The sequence below is a fragment of the Heptranchias perlo genome, chromosome 35, assembly GCF_035084215.1.
Source record: "Heptranchias perlo isolate sHepPer1 chromosome 35, sHepPer1.hap1, whole genome shotgun sequence".
NCBI classification, from domain to species: domain Eukaryota; kingdom Metazoa; phylum Chordata; class Chondrichthyes; order Hexanchiformes; family Hexanchidae; genus Heptranchias; species Heptranchias perlo.
In genome coordinates, this window is record NC_090359.1 from 20674579 (window position 1) to 20692670 (window position 18092).

At 52.9% G+C, this 18092-nt stretch overlaps 1 protein-coding gene across 5 annotated transcripts in view; it reads left to right on the top strand.

Annotated features, from left to right (window-relative positions):
- The window catches only part of neurl4 (neuralized E3 ubiquitin protein ligase 4), an 86881-nt gene that overhangs the window by 43655 nt on the left and 25134 nt on the right, over positions 1 to 18092 (top strand). For 3 of the 5 annotated variants that reach the window (XM_067972055.1, XM_067972052.1, XM_067972054.1), the window contains 8 exons: positions 1951 to 2027; positions 3991 to 4096; positions 5977 to 6146; positions 7520 to 7648; positions 8882 to 9027; positions 10913 to 11128; positions 12314 to 12412; positions 16426 to 16575. In XM_067972055.1, the coding sequence (XP_067828156.1) occupies positions 1951 to 2027; positions 3991 to 4096; positions 5977 to 6146; positions 7520 to 7648; positions 8882 to 9027; positions 10913 to 11128; positions 12314 to 12412; positions 16426 to 16575 (1093 nt within the window). The remainder of the gene's footprint in view (positions 1 to 1950; positions 2028 to 3990; positions 4097 to 5976; positions 6147 to 7519; positions 7649 to 8881; positions 9028 to 10912; positions 11129 to 12313; positions 12413 to 16425; positions 16576 to 18092) is intronic. The other 2 variants (XM_067972053.1, XM_067972056.1) reach the window with 1 other exon arrangement.

Below are 18092 nucleotides of genomic sequence, written 5' to 3' on the forward strand. Positions count from 1 at the left end.
CATTCCAGAGGCTCACCGCTCTCTGAGATTCATTGCATTGTTCTTGCATGTGTGGCCTTTCCCCTCGTAACGTCTGAAATAGGTCCCTCTTTCCCTTCGCAAATCCATCTTTAAGATTACGAATTACTCCTTCGGGGCAGATCTGATGCGGGGTGGGGGGGGTCGGCTGGGTGATGTTGGGGGCCTGGGTGGCTACGCTACAACGGCGACTACACTTCAGAACTACTTAACTTTAAAAGGGGTGCAGGAACGGAGAGATCTGGGGGTTTATGTGCACAAATCGCTGAAAGTGGCAGGGCAGGTTGAGAAAGCGGTTAAAAACGCATACGGAATCCTGGGCTTTATAAATAGAGGCATAGAGTACAAAAGTATGGAAGTCATGATGAACCTTTATAAAACATTGGTTTGACCACAACTGGAGTATTTTATCCAGTTCTGGGCACCGCACTTCAGGAAAGATGTGAAGGCCTTAGAGAGGGTGCAGAAGAGATTAACTAGAATGATTCCAGGGATGTGGGGCTTCAGTTACGTGGATAGACTAGAGAAGCTGGGGTTGTTCTCCTTGGAACAGAGACAGTTGCGTGGAGATTTGATAGAGGTGTTCAAAATCATGAAGGGTCGAGACAGAGTAGATAGAGAGAAACTGTTCCCATTGGCGGAAGGGTCAAGAACCAGAGGACGTAGATTTAAGTGATTGGTAAAAGAACCAAAGGTGACATGAGGAAAAACTTTTTTTTTACACAGCGAGTGGTTAGGATCTGGAATGCACTGCCCGAGGGGGTGGTGGAGGCAGATTCAATCATGGCCTTCAAAAGGGAACTGGATAAGTACTTGAAAGGAAAAAATTTGCAGGGCTACGGGGAAAGGGCAGGGGAGTGGGACCAGCTGGATTGCTCATGTATAGAGCCAGCGTGGACTCGATGGGCCGAATGGCCTCCTTCTGTGCTGTAACCTTTCTATGATACTAATTGGCTGTAAAGCCCTGAAGTCATGAGAAAAAAAAGACTTGCATTCACATGCAGTTCTGACGAAAGGTCATCGACCTGAAACGTTAACTCTGTTTCTCTCTCCACAGATGCTGCCCGACCTGCTGAGTATTTCCAGCATTTTCTGTTTTTATTTCTGATTTCCAGCATCCGCAGAATTTCGCTTTTGCATTTATATAGCGCCTTTCACGGCCTCAGGACGCTCCAAAGCGCTTTCACAGCCAATGAAGTACTTTCAAAGTGCGGTCACTGTTGTAATGTAGGAAACACAGCAGCCAATTTGCGCACAGCAAGATCCCACAAACAGAAATGTGATAATGACCGAATCATCTGTTTTTTTTTAGTGGCATTGGTTGAGGGATAAATATTGGCCTTGGACACCAGGGAGAACTCCCCTGCTCTTCCAATAGAGGCTGCGGGGTCTTTTACGTCCACCTGAGAGGGCAGATGGGACCTCGGGTTTAACGTCTCATCCGAAAGACGGCACCTCCGACGGTGCAGCACTCCCTGAGTACTGCACTGGAAGTGTTCGCCTAGATTTTGTGCTCGAGGCTCTGGAGTGGGGATTTGAATCCACGACCTTCTGGCTCAGAGGCAAGAGAGTGCTGCCCACTGAGGCACGGCTAAATAAGTGCACGTCTTTCTTTCTTTTCTGTCAGAGCCAGGTCGGAAGTTGTGAGCTGCTCCGGGGGTACTGAAAAGGTGGGGGTCATATCACGTCCTCTGTCAGCAGTCTGAGCCTGGCAGGGTGAGGCCTGTATTTGATGCCCAGGATGTGAAGAGCAGTCGTGATGTTATCAAAGGCTCTGCAGGCGCTCCAGGACGGATGATAGCTTGAGATGCAGTGGCCCTGGGACGACAGTTCACCCTTTGCCTCCAGCATCAGCCTCTGGGGTTGTTATTTTTTTATATCTCTTTTTAAACCACGTGGCAAACTGGCGGTTTTTGTTGACTTACTTTTCAGAGCACTGAGAGAAGGGGAAATGTTTGAAATACTGATTCAGAAGATGGTGGATCGGTGGTCTGGATCCATCGAGGCGGGTGAGTATCGAGGCAAGTGGGCTTTCTCTAAAGGTTACGGGGGGGCGGTTGGGGGAGAGCTGAGGCTGTACTGCTAGCATAGGAAGGGAGGCAGCATTCACCAGGCGGGCCACAAGTCGCCCCCCGACCCCTGCTGGAAAGTACGTGCCCACGTACATCGGGCGAGCCCGGGATCAATCCCACATTGCGACGAACCCCTCGAGCGAAGTTGCAGTGACCACATGCCCTGTCCGAGGTCAGCTAACTCAACACGGAGCAATGGCTCTCCACCCCTCGGCCCAGCAGCTCACCACCTTTTTAAGTACCGAGCCAATGGTGGGGAGAGGGGGTTGGGGGGGGGGGAAGCTCCCAGACCCGTGCATTTCTGTAAACTTCCCTCCGCCCAGCCCCAAAGGTGCAAGCCGCACCCATCGACTTAACTCGAGCGCTGCAGCGCTGGTTTTCCTGCCGGTAGACGGCCCAGTGGAGCTTTGTACATGGGAATCTTCTCACCAGGACCCACTCCGACCTGCGCAAAGTGCTGCTAAGGCATCGAGCGCAGCTAAAACCGCTTTCCGGGCCGGATTCTGCTGTGAGCGGCAAACAAGCCCCGCCGGTCCTTTCGTTAGACTCGCGCTCGCCCGAAGACTTCCCGCGAGCTGCTTTTTTTTTTTTGCACGGCCGGTTCCTGTAAATTAGAGCTCCGAAAAGCGGGGCGCCCACAACAGGGCACGTGGGGGCTGTGTGGACAGGGGCAAGCAGCCGCGTATCCCCTTAACCGATCAGCTTGGAGAATGGCTAGCAACAGCGCAGAGTCTGAACCAGCAAGTGTAAGGTAGAATGGTGAATTCAATGTCAAATCAGGGACAGAAAGCAAAATAAAGAAAGGGTAAGAGACAGAGATAAAAGAGACAAAGCAAAAGTAAGCAAAACATTTTTTATTTAATTGTTTTTTTTAAATGTCTAACAATAATTAAGAGCTGAAGGAATGAGACTCCACACTTGTAAAAGTTAATTTTCAGTGCCAGACAGGTTGTTTGGCAGTAATTAAGACTTACCACGCCATTAAATGGGTGCTTATACTGGAATGGACAAGCCCTAGCTTTTTCTGGCCGAGTTTAGCCCGTATCTACGCCGTCAGTGCAGGAACTTCACGCTGTTCAATTCACTTGGACGGTGAGTCAGACGGTGAGACGCCGTTTTCGCGCAGCTTTTGGAGGAGAAGGGTGTCCCGGGCAGCAGCTTCCCGATTTCCGCGTTTTCAACTGCGCGCATGTGGTCGCCGGAAGTCACTGCGCAATTTGCACGTAAATAACAGCGAGCGCTGTTAGCCTCACCGTTATTTTCACAGCAAAATCCGGCCCATTGGTTCTATTCAGCGGTAACTTGCCTCGTTAGACTCCAGGCGACAGTGAGTTAGACCCAGTGGCAGTTTCCATTCGCTGATCGGCCAGTGAGAAACTGACCCATTTGTCTTCCAAGTCTAGGTCTGTTAGGTGTCTCTGTCTGTGCTTCTCTGTGTGTGCGTGTGATTTGAAATGTTAAAATACTGACCTTTACATAAAAGATTAATCTATAGTAAAATAAAACCTGTTAAATTGCTGTTTTGCAGTTAGTTACTGATAGAGTATGTTTCTAAGCAATGTGGGAGATAGTGTGTGGCTGTTGTATTTATGCAGTGTAGCATACACAGGCATTATTTATATAGTGTGTGTGTGTGTGGCCAGATGGGTAGCACACAGGTGTGTGTGTGGGGAGTGCTGCATGCTCGTGTGTCTGGTTTTGTTGCAGGCGTGCATGTCTGGGGAGTGCGTCAGTGTGTCTTGCATGCACGTGTCTATGTTTTGAGTATTGTGCAGACAGCCAGTTCAGTTTGAGTCCAATCCATTTGAACCAGCTGCTCTAAGCCCGTCGGTTGTGATGTGTTCATTCTGCTGTGTATTTTCCCATATTGTCCACTTTAATGACATTTTTCCTGTCATAGTTAATATTGAGACTCCCCCTTATTTAGGAGTTACAGCAATCCGTCCAGAAGACCTTGAGTTTCCCAGCACTATGACGGATATAGACTATGACACCTGGATGCTGAGGTAATGGCGGGGTCTGACCACTCTGTCTGGGGCAGGGGGGCAGGGGGCAGAGGGCAGAGGGTGTTTGAGAAATTCCATATGGCGTTGGAGCAGACAGGGATCCCAGTTCTCTCTTCCCAGTCCAGGGAGGTTGTGCCCAGGATGTGGGTGACACTGGCAAGGCCGCATTTATTATCCTGACTAAGCGGCTCGCCGGGCCGCTTCAAAGGGCACTAAGAGTCAGCCATGCAGTGCGGAACTGGAGTTTGAGAGGCGCAGTGATACTGTTTGTAACACACACCTCCGCCCCGACACCGGGAGAGGAGGTCCAAATGGCTATTGCTCAGAGGAGGGCAAAATGCATGTGTTTTGTGTTGACGCTGTTTCAAGTCGGAGACATTTTGGTTGCAAAAAGGTACTGGATGGCTACCCGTTGAGAAAGGGGATTGAGGGCGGGAGAGAGATTGCTAGAGGTTAGGTTCGGCCCGATACCGGGGCACTGGGCCAGATACCGGGGCCCTTGTGGGGGGGGCACTGGGCCCGATACCGGGGCCTTGTGGGGGGGGGCACTGGCCCGATACCGGGGCCTTGTGGGGGGGGCACTGGGCCCGAAACTGGGGCTTTGTGGGGGGGGCACTGGGCCCGATACCGGGGCCTGGGGTGGGAGGGGGGGCACTGGGCCCCATACCGGGGCCTGGGGAGGGGGGGGGTGGCACTGGGCCCGATACCGGGGCCTGGGGAGGGGGGGTGGCACTGGGCCCGATACCGGGGCCTGGGGAGGGGGGGGGGCACTGGGCCCCATACCGGGGCCTGGGGAGTGGGGGGGGGCACTGGGCCCCATACCGGGGCCTGGGATTCTCTCCCATCCGGCTCCGCCTCAACCATACTGGGTAGGGTGCTCCTGGCTGTGGAGGCTGCTGGAAACGCCCCGGTGCTCTGTGCTGATAAGTTCCCCGGTTCTATCCGGTTACCCTCCAGCAGGACCCTGTTGGGGGATCCTCAGCCAACCTGCACCTAACCTCTCCTGACTTAGGTCGGATGTGTCCGTACCAGAAGAGTGTGTGCGCTCCATTTCGGGAAAACCCAGCCTGTGTGATGTTCTCATGAGTTGGTGATTCCTTAGCACGGTTGAGGGGCCTAGATTTGGGGGGAGGGGTGCGGCTGTCGATTAAATGAGAGAGATTTGGAACAGAGGGCTGGAGAAACCTCTTCACACAGAGTTGTGAGGCTGTGCAATTCACTTCCGGGGTTAGTTCTGAGGCAGAAACTATGTCAACGTCCAAGATGACGGGTGGATGAAGGGATAGGGATCGAAGGGATACGGGGACAGGGCAGGTAAATGTGACTGGGACTCGTGACGGTTAAAGGCCAACACGGACTAGTTGGGCCGAATGGCCTGTTTCTGTGTTGTAATTTCTATGAAGAGAGTATGGCGACCTTGTGGGAGGCGGTTGTAATGGTCAGTCCTGCTGGAAAGGCCTAATCTCATCCCGGGTTCCCTCAAGTGAGCTGATCATCCAGGCAAAGGGGGGTCCGAGAGCCCAAACTTGAAAATGGAACGCCTTTTTTAAAAACAAAAAAAATGATGCAAACTGACAGAATTCTAACCTGTAAGTAACATGAGGCGGCCATTCAGCCCCTCGAGCCTGTCCCGCCACTCCGGCTGACCCGCGCCTCGCCTCCCATTTGCCCTGCGAGGGTGCGCCTGCACTTTCCTCGGCCGACGGCGCGAGGAGCATTAACCCCCAACGAGGGGCCGACCGGTCCAACCTTTCACTCCGCACGTGTCTTTTATTTAACATTTGTCGCGAGCATTCGGTCCGTGACGTCCTTATGGTTGTGTTTCTCTCTCTCTCTCTCTCCTCTTTCCCCCGCCCCCCCACCCCCCCCCCCCATCACAGTGGCACGGCGATCATGCAAGACGGGAACACGATGCGTAACAATTACGGCTGCGATCTGGACTCGCTGACCACCGGCTCGCGGATCGGGATGATGCGCAGCTTGAACGGGGACCTCCACTACTACATCAACGGGGTGGACCAGGGAGTGGCCTGTTCGGGACTGCCGCCAGGTAAATGAACAGTGGGGTGGGGGGCGCCCGGTCGTATTAGAGGAAGGATATCCCCCCCCCCCCTCCCCAAAACCCCGGTGAGATAGCGGACTGTTTGAGAGCCGTGGCTCAGTGGGTCGCACTCCCTCGCCTCAGAGTCAGAAGGTCGTGGGTTTCAGTCCCCGCTCCAGAGACTCGAGCCCCATAACCCCAGGCCGGCACTACCGGTGCAGTACTGAGGGAGCGCTGCACTGTCTGAGGGAGCCGTCTTTCGGATGAGACGTGAAACCCGTGCCCCGTCTGCCCCTCCCAGGCGGATCTGAAAGGTCCCCTTCGGCCTTCTCTTTTAGATAAGAGAGCCCTGGCTTGTTGAGCCTTTCATAGTGCTAAGCTTTGGACCACATCAACAGTCGCCTAACCCAGGGAGTGGCAGGTCGGTTCCATACGTCACAACTAATGAGTTGGCCACGTAACCCATCTTGAAGCCAACACAAATGAGATACCGAAAGAGGAGCTCCCTACAAACCTGATACCAACAAGAATCTGTGCCTCCTGTCAGTCATGTGGGCAGCTTGTCTCCCCCTCTGACTCCTGTCTCCTTCCCACCTCTGCAAGGTGCCCCCTTCCCCCCCCCCCCCCCTCGGTACCTCAGCCCAGGGCCGTCCTCGCGGGTCGACCCCAGATGACAAGCTATTTGATCGTGGGGGCATCGCAGTCGAGCCTGATCCGATCTCCCCCGCCCTTTCCAGCAAGGGGCCGCTGCGGTTAATAACCCAGAGTGGGAATCTGGCCGATTTCCCCACGCCCCTTCAGTCCCAGGGGCGCTGGAGCCAATTGCAGCAGGCTTGTGGTGAAGATAACTCAGCATAGACTGGGTGTTCGCAGCAGGAATCCTGCTGGTCCGAGCAGCTCCGTTCATCCCAGTGAGGCGTGGCGGGGGGAAGGGGGCACGGAGGCGGCTGAATGGAAGGAGAGCTGCGTTTACTAACCGGGAGTGCGAGAGTCACCCTTTTAAACCGGGAAACGCAAAGGGGGATGTGCCAAAGTGTGAAGTCTTAAGGAGATGAGGTCGAGGGAGCATCTGTGCCGATCGGTTCGATGGGGAAGGGGTGGTGGTCTGAGAGGTTGGGACTGATTTACGCTAATCAAACGCACCTACACCTGCCCGTGAGAGAAAGCACTACAATCGAAACAGTCAGCGCACGATTCCAGATTCTCGTATCTCGCTCGATTTCCAGCGTTCAGCGATCCTCATGATGCGAGGGTCCCTGACGGTGTGTTTGTCTCCCGGCCGGTTTCTAATATTTAATCCGGAGGGGCGGGGTGTTAATTTTAATTTGAGTTGAGAGGGTGTACTGTAGCAGCTGTTATGGTCCTGTTTTCTCTCCCCGCAGAGCTGTACGCTGTGGTTGATCTGTATGGGCAGTGTGTCCAAGTGTCCATTACCAGCGGCTCGCTACCTGTGGACAACAGTCTGTCCCTGAGCAACGTCACAGAGAAATCCTTCCCGGCACACTCCCCAGGTATGCACGCCCCCCCCCCCCTCCCCCGGCCACCCAGCTCTCCGAGATACGTGGCATTGTCACTAACCTGTCGCTCGGCAAACGGCACCGGGCCCCGGTCAATCCGAGACACCGCCGAGAACGTCCGCACCAATGATCCGAGCACTTTTTCTCCCCCGCTCCGCGCCCCCCCCCCCCCTCCCTTTCTCTCTTTCCCCCCCCCCCCCCCCCCCCCCCCCCCACCCTTGCAATTTGACCTCACTGCGCCTGGGCTCGCGGGAGGGAGAAGGTCGGCCCGGGTCGCTGCTCTCCAGGCTGGTGCGAATGAGGGGGCAGGTTCGCGCCTGATTGTGATGCCTCCTGCAATCGAATGTCCTGCCGAAGGCTCCCGCCAACAGCCCATGGGGCCTGCACCCCGAGCAGGGGATAGTGAGGGGGTGTGGGGGAGCTGCCATGCTGGAAGGGAGCATGGGTCGGAGAATGGGCACCACAGTGTTGCAGCCTCTGAGTATGGCCCCACTCGCCCCCTGCTTGGGAGTGCAGGATCGGTGCATTGGTGAAGCACTGAGATGCTGTAGTGGCTGTAACGTGGTCCTGAAGCATTACAGAGTGGGCCATCTGGCTGATGGGGCATTGGGAGGGGGTTAAGTGTAGGGACCTCCCAAGGTCCCTACGCTAACGTGACTGCCCGGGGCGCTTTTATTCCCTGCCTGCCCCTCCCCCAGAGCAAGGCCTCGAAAGGCATGTACGCTGTGCGTCACTGAGGGGATCCTCAGAGCTGCTCGTTTGCCCTCTCTACAAGATGGGCGTCTGAAGATAACGGGACATTGAGGGGTGGAGTTCGTACGCGCACAGTCCCATGGAGAGAGAGAGAGAGAGAGAGGCAACAAAAGTGTGTGTTTGCTGTACATCTAATATCTAAAGTATGTATGTGTGTGTATACGAACATCAAATTGTGTGCTACATCCCCGCGTCAAAGTGAAGCCACGTTCTCTACCCACGGGGTGCCCTGGCTAATAACAGGTATCTGTAACTCGGACCCACAACGCAGTGGTAAGATTCGGGGGCACCATACACCCCGCGCGCATCTCCCAGTCAAATTTATGTCCAATTATTCTCCCGTGAAGCGCCTTGGGGATGTTTTACCCACGTGAAAGGCGCAAGTAGCCGTCGTCACGGCGGCCACGAGGGGGGGGTGGGGGGGTGCGGTTAGCGTCCCGTCGGCTGACTCCTCGCTCCGTTTGCCGCCCTCAGCTCCAGGAATCGCGCACCGCTTCCACGCCAATTGCGGAAAGAACGTGGCGCTGCAGAGCGACGGCTGCCGGGCGGTGCGGGTCCACGGCTTCTCCCACGGGATCGTCTTCAGCATAAAGGAGCTGAGGTCCGACGAGGTCTTTGAGGTAACTTGATCGTCGCTCTGCCTGTGCTGTTCGCTCCCATGTCGCCGGCATCTGTCCAAAATTGGGGCACTTGAATTAGTTTGGGGGGCAGGAGTGGGGGCTAGGGGGCGAGGGAGTGTTTTGGTTTCTTTCGTCCAACCTAATTCTAGACAGCGTATTACTGTCGGGGAGGAGAAACCCATTTGGCCCATTGGGTGCGCAGACCCCGTTTGCTTTATTGTGCCTCTGGGATTGTTCTCCTTAGAGCAGAGAAGGTTAAAGGGAGATTTAATAGAGGTGTTCAAAATCATCAGGGGTTTGATAGCGTAAATAAGGGGAAAATGTTTCCAGAGGCAGGAGGGTCGGTAACCAGAGGACACGGATTTAAGATAATTGGGAAAAGAACCAGAAGGGGGAGATGAGAATTTTATTTATGCAATGAGTTGTTACGATCTGGAATGCGCTGCCTGAAAGGGCGGTGGAAGCAGATTCAATAGTAGCTTTCAAAAGGGAATTGGATAAATACTTGAAAAGGAAAAATTTGGAAGACTATGTGGAGATTGCAGGGGGTGTGGGACTAATTGGATAGCTCTTTCAAAGAGCCGGCACAGGCACGAAGGGCTGAATGGCCACCTTCTGTGCTGTAAGTTTCCATGAGCCTTCAGTCTCACGAGGGAGGTGCTCTCTGCAGGTGTAGTCACTAAGAAGATGGAGCCCTCTGAACTTTCCCCCCGACCCTCGAGGATGATCGATTTAAAAAAAAAAGAAATAATTTGTCTTGTGGCCAATTACATGACAGGTTCAGCTGAATTAAGCCCTTACGACCACTCCAAGATCACATCATAAGATAGACATGGTCGAGGAAGGTCGCTTGCCTTATCCACCCAGAAAGATCCTACAGTCTCCCCATCACAGCATCTTACTTCTTCTTCAATCTTTCCAGGGTTTTTAGCCTCTGCTCGAGCACGGGTTAGATACAGAGTAACTCTCCCTCTACACTATCCCATTAAACACTCCCGAGGCAGGTGCAGCACGGGTTAGATACAGAGTAAAGCTCCCTCTACACTGTCCCATCAAACGCTCCAGGGCAGGTACAGCACGGATTAGATACAGAGTAAAGCTCCCTCTACACTGTCCCATCAAACACTCCCAGGGCAGGTACAGCACGGATTAGATACAGAGTAAAGCTCCCTCTACACTGTCCCATCAAACACTCCCAGGGCAGGTACAGCACGGATTAGATACAGAGTAAAGCTCCCTCTACACTGTCCCATCAAACACTCCCAGGGCAGGTACAGCACGGATTAGATACAGAGTAAAGCTCCCTCTACACTGTCCCATCAAACACTCCCAGGGCAGGTACAGCACGGGTTAGATACAGAGTAAAGCTTCCCTCTACACTGTCCCATCAAACACTCCCAGGGCAGGTACAGCACGGATTAGATACAGAGTAAAGCTCCCTCTACACTGTCCCATCAAACACTCCCAGGGCAGGTACAGCACGGGTTACATACCAAATAAAGCTCCATTTACACCGTCCCAGCTCAAGAAGAGCACCAATGTGACATTTTTCCATATGCCACTTCAACCATCCTAGACCTCCCTGAGTGACGTTTCCAATTTATGCCAAGTTAACTTGAATTAGGAGTTTACTGCTGTGGACCAGGATCTGGGCTGAGTCTGTACAAACTCATTTCTTGCCAGAGACTTGTAGTCAAAGGGCAGAGGAGACTTCGACCCTGTCTGTCTGGAACCCAGGTCCCAGAGGTGGAAGGAAAACTTTTTGTAGAGCAAAGTGCTGCTTGTAAAGGCGATCAACACCACCTCGCGCAGGACGACCCCTCGGCCCTCCAGGCCTGTCCTTGTTTCTCTCACTAGCCCTGGGTCTCAATGCTGCCGCCCGCAGGTTAAGGTCGATGAGATTGACGAGCAGTGGTCCGGGTCGCTGCACATCGGGCTGACCACTCTTCAACCTTCGGACGTCCCTTGCACCTCGTCGGGGCTTCCGCCCTCGTTGCTGGAGCTGAGGTCGAAGGTCAGCTGGCTGGTCAGCGGCTCCGAGATCAGGCGGAACGGCACGCTGCAGAAGCAGAACTACGGTTGCTCGCTGGAACGGCTGACGGTGAGTCTGTGCGGAGAGATGACCGGGAGCCTGTTTGCTTTAGTTGAGACTTCACAATGGCCCTAGTCGCTCCTGTGTATTGTACATAAAACGTGCGCAGAGCCTGAACCCAGAGCCAGGGCCTGCCTGGAGGAAGTAGTCTCAATCTGCTTCACTTCTATGGACCTTGACACCCAAGTTAAGCCCCACAAGTTGGGTGTTTTTGTGTGTCAGCCGTGGCTCAGTAAGTAGCACTCTCGCCTCTGAGTCAGTCGATCGTGGGTTCAAGTCCCACTCCAGAGACTTGAGCACAAAATGTAGCCCGCCGCTCCCAGTGCCAGCGCTGAGGGAGTGCTGCACTGTTGGAGGGGCCGCCTTTCGGATGAGACGTTAAACCGAGGCCCCGCCTGCCCCCTCTGGTGGGAGTGAAAGATCCCACGGCCGCAATTGGAAGAAGAGCAGGGGGCGTTCTCCCCGCCGTCCTGCGGCCAATATTTATCTCTCAACTAACATCCACTAAAACAGATTATCTCGCTGCTGTTTGTGGGATCGTGCTGTGCACAAATTGGCTGTCACGCCTCTCCTCATTACAACAGTGTCTCCACTTCACAAGTACGTCACTGGGTGTAAAGCGCCCCGAGGTCGGAGGGCTAGATAAATGCACCTTTGTACGTTCGTCAGTGCGAAAGCCAGAACCGCTTCACACCAACGCTAAACCTGTAGTGTGAATTCACCTCGAGTGCGAGATATGAAGGAAAATACCGAGCAGTGGCACTGAGCCATATGGACCAAAAAGGTCCCACCTACAGTGCCTGGCCTGTGTTGGAGGTTTCTGATCTCAGCGGGGGGCGGGAGGTGGGGGGCAGTGCTCAAATTGGGAGAGGGCGAAAGCAGCCGGTGTCCCCGGCCCCCTCCTCACTATCCACCGACTCCTCCTGCAGAGGACGGGCTTGGGCCCGGCTGCGACGGCCCTCGTGGTTGAACAGCTGCCCGGCGCTCACTGCCGCGCCCCACAAACGGAGAATGGCTGCTCGGGTGAGGAAGCGGAGGGGGCGGCCGACGGCCGTGGGAGCTGTGCCTCCGGCAAGTGGATCTCCGAGGGACGCGCGCGGGGATGCCCCTCGGTACCATCTGGCGTCAGCCGAGCTTGCCTGCTTGCGACGGTGCCCCGCGCCGCCGTTTCTCACACCGTGCTTTTCACCGCAGGTCGGCAACCGAGTCGGCGTGAAGCGTGGCGGTGACGACACCATGCACGTTTTCGTCGACGGAGTGGACATGGGCGTAGCGGCGGCGGGAATCGCCAAGGTAAGCGGACATCGATAGACCAAGTGAGCAAAAACTGCGGCAGGTGGAGTTCAAGACGAGGTCGTTAATTTGGGCCCAAGAAAAGGGGGGAAATCGGAGTATTTTCTAAACGGCGAGAAACTCAGAACTGTGGAGGAGCAGAGAGATTGAGGGGTCCAAGTACAGAGATCACTAAAAGCCAGTGGACAGGTACTGAAAATAATTTCAAAGTCTAATGGAATGTTGAACTTTATCTCAAGAAGGCTGGAATATAATGGGATGTTATGTTACAGTTTATCTGAAGCTCTGGTTCGACCCCATCTGGAGCACTGCGTTCAGTTCTGGGCACCGCACCTCAGGAAGGATATATTGGCCTCGGAGGGGGTGCAGCGCAGATTCACCAGAATGATACTGGGGCTAAAAGGGTTAAATTATCGAGGACAGGTTGCACAGACTCTGCTTGTATTCCCTCGAATATAGAAGATTAAGGGGTGATCTAATCGAGGTGTTAAAGATGATTAAAGGTTTGGATAGGGTCGATAGAGAGAAACTATTTCCTCTGGTGGGGGGAGTCCAGAACAAGGGGGCATAACCTTAAAATTAGCGCCAGGCCGTTCAGGGGTGATGTCAGGAAGCACTTCCTCACACAAAGGGGAGTGGAAATCTGGAACTCTCTCCCCCAAAAAGCTGTTGAGGCTGGTGGTCAATTGAAAATTTAAAAACTAAGATCGATAGATTTTTGTTGAGTGAGGGTATTAAGGGTTAGGGAACCAAGGCGGGGAGATGGAGTTAAGATATGGATCATTCCATGATCTAATTGAATGGCGGAACAGGCTCGAGGGGCTGAATGGCCTCCTCCTGTTCTTGTCTCCCTAAAGCGGCTCCGATTACCGCACTGGCCGTGGGCTGTGACGCCAACACGTTGAGGCGCCGGCCTGATGAAACTGCCCCCCCCTCCCCGAAGACGTTTGATTGGCTCAGCGGCACCAGTGACATCATCGGGTTGCCGAGTCTACGCCGTTGGCCGGGTTCGTGGGCCGGCACCAGGAGACGTGCCGTTCAGCACCAACCCCTGCCCGGTTCTGCCCCATGAAGTGGCCGAGCGAGCTACACGTGGCTGTTACGTCAAGAAGGCCCAACACTTCCACCTCGGGGCAGCTGGGGATGGACAATAAGTGCCAGTAATTGCCCGCATCCTGAGAACGATTTAACAAAAAGAACATTAGCTGGTAACCGAAGATAACCAAACCCGCTCCGTAAAATGGTTAACCCCCTCCTCCACCCCCCCCCCCCCACTTTGTGGCCGAATAGGAAATGCTGAACCATATTGCAGGGCTCATGGTTTCGGAAGTTTTCTCTCCACTTTACCCCTCCCGCGCACCCAAAGTATTAGCTGGCTATTCGACTGTGGAAGGAGGCATCAGAGCTGATCCTCTCCTCACCGTCCCAAGGTTCTTTTCCGTAGAAGAGCAGGGGGTCCTCCCGGCGTTCTGGTCGACATTCGTCCCTCAACAAATTACCTGGGCACTTATTTCGCTGCCACTTCTAGGACCTTGCTGCGTGCAAATTGGGTCCCCGTTAACAACAGTGACTGACCACACTTCAAAAAGTAATTAATTGGTTGTGAAACACTAAGGGACGTCCCGAGATTACATAGAATTTACAGCACAGAAACAGTCCATTTGGCTCAACAGGTCTACGCTGGTGTTTATGCTCCACACGAGCCTCCTCCCTCCCCGTTTCATCTCACCCTATCAGCATATCCTTCTATTCCTTTCTCCCTCATGTGTTTATCTCGCTTCCCCTTAAAGACATCTATGCTAGTCTCCTGAACTACTCCTTGTGGGAGCGAATTCCACATTCTCACCACTCTCTGGGTAAAGAAGTTTCTGCTGAATTCCTTATTGGATTTATTAGTGACTATCTTATATTTATGGCCCCTAGTTTCGGTCTCCCCAACCAACAAGTGAAAACATCTTCTCTACATCAACCCTATCGAACCCCCATCATAATTTTAAACACCTCTATCAGGTCACCCCTCAGCCTTCTCTTTTCTAGAAAACAGAGCCTCAGCCTTTCCTGATAAGTACATTCTCTCCGTTTTGGTATCATCCTCATAAATCTTTTTCGCACCTTCTATATGGGATTGGCAATAAATGCCGGCCTCGCCAGCGACGCCCACATCCCATGAACGAATAAAAAAAAATATCCTTTTTTGTAATATGGAGACCAGAACTGTGCACAATATAAAGTTGTCTTTTCTTTTCACCTGAAATGCTCACAGAGGCACTTTCTATTGCTCTGTGATTGGATGTGGAGACCCTGGATGATGAATACCCTTTAGCCTACATGATCTCAGCCTTCCTGAATACCAACCATTTCCAGCACCTCTGCGTGAGCTACTGTCCTACCCGCGGAGAGGTGTGTCTGGGCCCCACCTGTCCGTCCTCTCCTTTGTTAGGAGGAGTAGACTAGTAGTGGTAGTGATTATCGGGTTGACAGGGGGCTGTAGGTGCTGGGAATGTAGAGCCGGGAGCGTAATGTTGAGCGAGAGCTTAGATGCCAGCTTGTTCCCAAAGGTGATGGTAACTCAGGAGCCAAGCAGATGCTCGAGTGTGTGAAATGTGCGGGTAGACGAGGAAACGCTGGCCCTCGACGCCAGCCTGACCGCTTGATTGTGTGAAATGTCTGGAGATCAATTACCAGCTTAAGCCGCAAAGCGCATGTGCGAGAAGGGTGGAGTTGACTATGTGACTGCTGGCATATTTACGTACTAACCTTACGTGGTGAACTGTATAAAGATAGGGCACCTGGGGAAACTGTAGGGACTCTAAGTCGTCTTGCTGCAGAGGCTGCCGTGAGCGGTCAGAGGGTTTAGTTCATGAACCCCCGATGAGTCTGTTACTTGTGAGCATAAAGGTGCCTATTTCATAAGCACTCCATATGTTGTGTTTATATTCATTTGGTAAAGATTATTGACCAGGTGACACTCTCTCTCCTGGGTCCACAAGCCTGTATTGAAGTAAAAGGATAAGAACTGTCTTAACTGTTGGGTTTACATAGCATATTTTCATATATCCCTAATGCCCTTAAGTGGAGGTATTATAGGATATTGCCATATATCCTTTATCTCTAATACGAGTTCGAGGACAAGGAAACACTGCAAGCATCTGGTTAATACTCTTTATTAAATCAAGTCAATGTTATAATAAAACACAATCCCTTACATGCAGTGTATATGAGATGTAGGCACCAATTGTGCTCACGTACCGAGGACTCCTCAGGAGGTCGCAAGCATGTCGTCTTGACTGCTTACACTAGTCTCTGCAAGACTAGATCAAAAATCCCAGGAGCTTCTAAGGTGTCCTATCTTTTTATATGTTTCATTGTGTATATGTCGTCATATTCTGTGTGTATGCTGTTGGTATGGCTGCTATCATTTAGTGTTACGGTTATCTGTCACCTTTTGTTATGCGTGCCTTTGATATCTTTTCACATCTCACCCCACCTCCCCCCTCCCTAACTCTGCTAAAGGCTTGTCCGGTACATCTGTGTCTTTCTGATGTGTGTTTTAACCTAAGTACCCTTGCTCATAATTATATGATGTCAACTAGCTCGTTCTACTTAATAATCTGTACGTGCCTATCCTTGCACTAATATTCATATCCATAATCTGATAATCCTTAAACTTAGGGAATTTAGGAGAAACTTCTTTACCCAGAGAGTGGCAAGGATGTGGAACTTGCTACCACATGGACTAGCTGAGGTTAATAGCATAGATGCATTTAAGGGAAAGCTAGATAAGCACAGAAGGATATGCTGATAGGGTGAGATGAAGTAGGGAGGGAGGATGCTCGTGTGGAGTATAAACGCTGGCATAGACCAGTTGGGCTGAATGGCCTGTTTCTGTGCTGTAGCCTCGATGTAATTCTATGTAATACCTTCCCAACCCCCACAGGATATGACTCTGTGAGAGCCACTGATTGCATTTTTTTTTAACACTTTTTTTTGTCTCTCTCCTTTTGTCCTTCCAGAATGTTTTTGCGGTCGTAGACTTGTACGGTAAGGTTGTGTCGGTGTCCATCGTGAGCTCCAGCGCGCTGGAAGAGACGGAGAGCATGAAGCCGCCCTCGATGTCGTCGGACAGCTGCAGCGAGGAGGAGGAGGAGGAAGAGCTGGCCCCTGTAAGGAAAGGATGTGTTTCTGTTTTCCTCTTCTCCTTCCGTGAAGGCACTGACTCTCACTGGGATACAGTTGTGCGGGCACCGTTCGTCCTCCCGGTACCTCACCCCAAGGGACCGTTGTTCGTGTGTATGCCTGGACAGTTGACGGTCGGCAGGCTATTCGGCCATGGAGAGCATCATAGACGAGCCCGATCCTGTCCTCGCCCGACAACCACACACACGTGCGTACTTTCCAGCAGGGATCACTGGATAGCGATCGGGAGCAGGGACTCTGGCTCATTTTCTGCTCTCTGGAGCCCAGGGGGCACTGAAGCCCGTTGGATCACCCCCAACTCCTGCCCATGCTGAGATCAACTAGTTCAGCACAGACCGGGAATCGAGCCTGGGACTTTCTAGCCTGTGTGTTTCTGTTGTACACCAGCCGTTGGGCGTGTGCCATGATTTATTACCTAGTTGTTCCTTCGCCCTCCGTGTAACTTTTATCTGCCTCTGAGGGATCTTGAAGTAAAGTTGTTTTTTTTTAATTCTCATTCGTCCAAAGCATGTTGTTCCCCCCCCCCACAACCCCAGCAAGCAGGCAGCTGACATGGCTGACTCCCAATATCGATAACATGCCCGGTTAATCCTTCTCTGCCCGCCGGGGGGAGACAGTCCCTGGTCCCTGACCCGCCGCCCTCTGCCAGCAACCGGTGTAGCATCGTGGGTGTGACCCTTTGCCCTTCCCCGCCTGTGTGGCGCGTCGGCAAACCGGCCCACGGCATCACCGGGCTGCACCAGCCGATCCGTTCCACGAGTTTAGAAAAACGCACAGCCTGCTCGTCCACCTCGTCGCAGTTTGTGGGATCGTGCGGGGTGCGAAAACGGCTGCCGCATCTGCCCTCCGTAAGCAGTCACTGCACTTCAAAAGACGCCATTGTACGTGAAGCATTTTCGCAACTTGTTCTTAAGGGGCTCTATAAACCGATAATCCTTTCACCTCTTGGCCCTGGGTTTGACACCAGGCTTGATAGGGGCGGGTGTGACATTGGAGTGACTGCAGGTCAGGAGTGGTTGCGTACGATAAACAGGGTTTTAAAGAAACGGAAGGGGGTGGGGAGAAGAAAAGCTGTCTGCTTGGCTCAGTTGGTAGCACTCTCGGCTCTGAATCGGGAGATCGAGGGTTCGAGCCCCACTCCAGGACTTCGGTGTACAATCCAAGGTGTGTCCAAGCTTTTTCTCCTCGTGTGGGTCACATAACAAGGGAGCCTCGGGCCGACATGTAAAGGTTAAATCCGTGGTCCCATCAATCTGAATAGATCTCAAATTTCTGATAACTATTAGATCTTGGGTGTTCTGATTTAGGATTTGCCCACAGTGCCCTTTCCAAAGCTCCACAAAATTCGCACAGGACAGGCCAACAAATAAGAACTATAAGCACGAGCAGGGCTGGGTTGCCTGTGTTTTCCATGGCTCGGGGCTGCATGTGGCCCACAGTCCGCAGCTGGGCTGGCCCCTGATCTAGATTTACGTTGAATTAC